This window comes from Phymastichus coffea, unplaced genomic scaffold (genome assembly GCF_024137745.1).
Source record: "Phymastichus coffea isolate CEN01 unplaced genomic scaffold, Cenicafe_Pcof_1.1 PCOF00004, whole genome shotgun sequence".
NCBI classification, from domain to species: domain Eukaryota; kingdom Metazoa; phylum Arthropoda; class Insecta; order Hymenoptera; family Eulophidae; genus Phymastichus; species Phymastichus coffea.
The window spans coordinates 5,427,063-5,430,433 of record NW_026706815.1 but is presented as its reverse complement, the minus strand read 5'-3'; the positions used below and the strand labels follow the sequence as shown (position 1 = coordinate 5,430,433).

Sequence of the window (3,371 nt, the reverse complement as noted above, 5' to 3'; positions counted from 1 at the left end):
AATGTACAACGTTTATCATCATATGGACTTAGTGCTACTTTCTGCACTCTTTCTGTTCTTACTTGGTGCAATACACTTCGTATATTGCATTGCTCACGCCTAATAATTTCTAAATCCAATAAACAGTTTCGAAAATCTTCATGATCTATTGTTTTTATGACAGTATGTGTTTTTACGCCTTTTGGTTTCTTTATTGCTTGATGGTTTTCTATTAGTATACTATACATTTTACTTCGAAGTCCAATGAATTCTCTCATAATATTACCATTGCATTCATCTTTCATAATACCGAGAACTTTTTTATTAACTAACGGCATATTAAACTGATTATTTTCTGAGTAATTTGATGTATCAAATTTATTGATATCTTCTTTCATTATTTCATATATATCAACATCTTGAAATTCATATACGAGGCTATCTGTATCAGTATAAAGTAATTTTGCTTTATGAGGTAGTCTTTCTTTTATGTAGCCATAGTGGAAGTCATATACTAATGTTTTTGAGAGATCTAGCACACAAAGTCCAATATATATTGGTTTTTTAATACTAATAGACGTCCATGATAACTGTATTGCTACTAAATTTTCATCAAAGATTGAACTACTATGAAAGTTGGGTTGGGCGATCCGTGCTTCTGCTCCAGATCTACCACTCCATGCACTAATTAATTTAACGTCTTTTCGTTTCCTTTCATCCTCCATAGTCTTTCCGTATACTGTATTAGTCATGAGTTTATAGAATAACTTTTCAAATTCATTTTTAGTTTGTTTTCTTTTTTCTGTATTCAAATCTACATAAGTTTTAAGACACGGCTTTCGATTAAACTGAAGTGCTCTGTGTATTTGTTTTATTTTGAGTCCGTATTTAACACTAGGCTTACGGGACCCGTCAATTTGACGGATTTCAAACTTTGAAATGAAACACGCAAAAAACCATAGCATTATCTTAACTATTTTGCGTCGTAAATTTATAATTTCATTAAAAGAGTTTATACGCACAATTATTATTTTCCTAAGCTTTATAAATTTTGAAAATTGTATCTTGTATACCTATTTCTACGGAACCCGTCAATTTGACGGGTTAGCTGATTACGTCAACAATCCTTATATATTTGCTTCGCTTGTAAAATTATACCTCCAATAGCAAATATAAGACTGAAAGAAAGGTCTATGACCCCCCGCCCCCCAACTCATAATCTCAATAACGCCTCGATAACGAATTGTGTAGCCCGGGTGTCAAATCCTCGCGTTATTCGAAACTCAAAGCGTGCAGCAGACTAAATGTCGTATCGAAAAGATATTCAGTTCATGTGTTGGTGCAAACATAAACAACACACACAAGGAACTTTCACAGTCTGCGGTAGCCGACGTTAGGCTGCGATATGAATCTGCGATAATCCCTGCTGTCTTCAGTATAGTCGCTGCAGTGACAGTGGTAAGAACATTTTTCGAAGACAGTGTGCAAAAGTTTTGGTTATTGTAGTCACCCGCTTATTGTAAGTTTTTACAATAGGGTAATTGAATTTTGCACGGTATTTTTTACTTTCACCGATCACCCTTTTCTAGCAATCATGAGTAGAAACACGCGATATAATAAGAAATTGACAAAAATTACCAACATCAATGAGGATTGTTCTGAGGTGTCCTACGCAGAAGATCAATATGAATTAGGTGAAAGTGATGATTACAGTAAAGATTCTGAATCCACTGAAACTGCAGAAATGGAAGGATCTTCGGATAGTGAAGAAGAAAACCTCTTCAATATACGTCGTAACAAGAAAAGGAGGCGGATTATTTCTAGTTCTGACACCGAGGATGAGAGGACGAGTATTCCAAGTACATCCAGAGATGTAATGGAAGAAATTGAAATTGTAGTTGACGGGACACGGTGGGTGAGACTGAAAGCAGGGAAAAACTAGGGGTAGGCAGTCCGTTCATACTATATTCAAGGATATCGTAGGGCCTACTGGTTACACAAAAAGAAATATTATGTCGGGTTGTGTAACTAGTGCTTTTGAATTGATAATTGACGCTCACATTATGAAACATATAAAAGACTGCACCGAAACCGAGGCACGTCGAGTTTTGAAGGTCGACTGGAGAATTACAGTTTCCGAATTACGTAGTTTTCTAGCAATACTATATGCCCGGGGCGCGTACGAAGTAAGAGCATTGAAAGTATCTTATCTATGGTCCAAAAAATGGGGACCTTCCTTTTTCCGAGATACAATGACCAGAGATAGATTTATGCAAATTCTAAGATTTATACGCTTTGATAAAAGAATCGAACGATCCGAAAGGTTACAAACCGATAAATTTGCACTCATCTCTGAAGTATGGAACAGATTTATAAGTAACAGCCAGGCTTGTTATAAACCACATCAAAATATCACAGTGGATGAACAACTGTTTCCAACTAAAGCCCGTTGCAGATTTACACAATACATGCCAAATAAGCCGTATAAATTTGGCATTAAGTTTTGGTTAGCGGTTGACGTTAAATCAAAATATATTTTGAATGGTTTCCCTTACTTGGGAAAAGATGACACTCGATGCTCAAATTCGTTGGGCCAGTTTGTAACGTTGAAATTAGCCGAACCGTATTTACATCGAGGAAGAAATATCACGACCGACAATTTTTTTACAAGCATCCCGCTGGCCAAAATATTGCTTGAACTAAAGACAACTTTGGTTGGGACCATCCGCTCGAACAAGAGAGAACTACCAAAACCAGCGAAAGAAACAAAGGACAAAATGCCGTTATTTTCATCAAATTTATATAAATCAGACAACTGCACGCTTACTGTATATAAAAGTAAACCGAAAATAAAAGTTCTTCTTCTAAGCACCAAGCATAGAAATATACAGATAGAAAACAATAGAAAATGTGTTCCAGAAACTATTACATTTTATAATAAAACAAAGTTTGGTGTCGATGTCGCGGACCAGATGGCACGCAAATATAGTGTGAAAGCAGGGTGTTTTCGATGGCCTCTCCAAGTTTTTTATAATATTTTAGATTTGGCAGCGATAAACGCATGGATATTGTACAAAGAGTGTACCGGATCGAAAATATCCAGAAAGGAGTTTATATTTTCTTTAGCCGATGAATTAGCTGGAAAAAACAAGGAGAACGTTCGTCACAGTTCAGACGTTTCAGATCGGTCACCTTCAACATCGGGAGTGCGAAAAAGTTGCCAAGTGGGCTACTGTAATAAAAATAGAAGCAGTAATTGCTGTATGTATTGTAAAAATATCGTATGCGGAAAATGCACAAAAGAAATTCAATACGTATGTAAAAAATGTCTTCGATAAATATGATTATGTAGCCTTTATATTATTGTTATCATTTTCGTAATAACTTAACAA

The 3,371-nt window shown here is 35.6% G+C and overlaps 1 protein-coding gene across 1 annotated transcript; it reads left to right on the top strand.

Moving 5' to 3' along the window:
* The first annotated feature begins 1,573 nt into the window (after positions 1–1,573).
* On the top strand, positions 1,574–1,921 carry LOC131667064 (uncharacterized). Its single transcript, XM_058940255.1, has one exon. It carries the CDS (start codon positions 1,574–1,576, stop codon positions 1,919–1,921), a length of 348 nt encoding a protein of 115 aa, XP_058796238.1.
* The last annotated feature ends 1,450 nt before the right edge of the window (positions 1,922–3,371 follow it).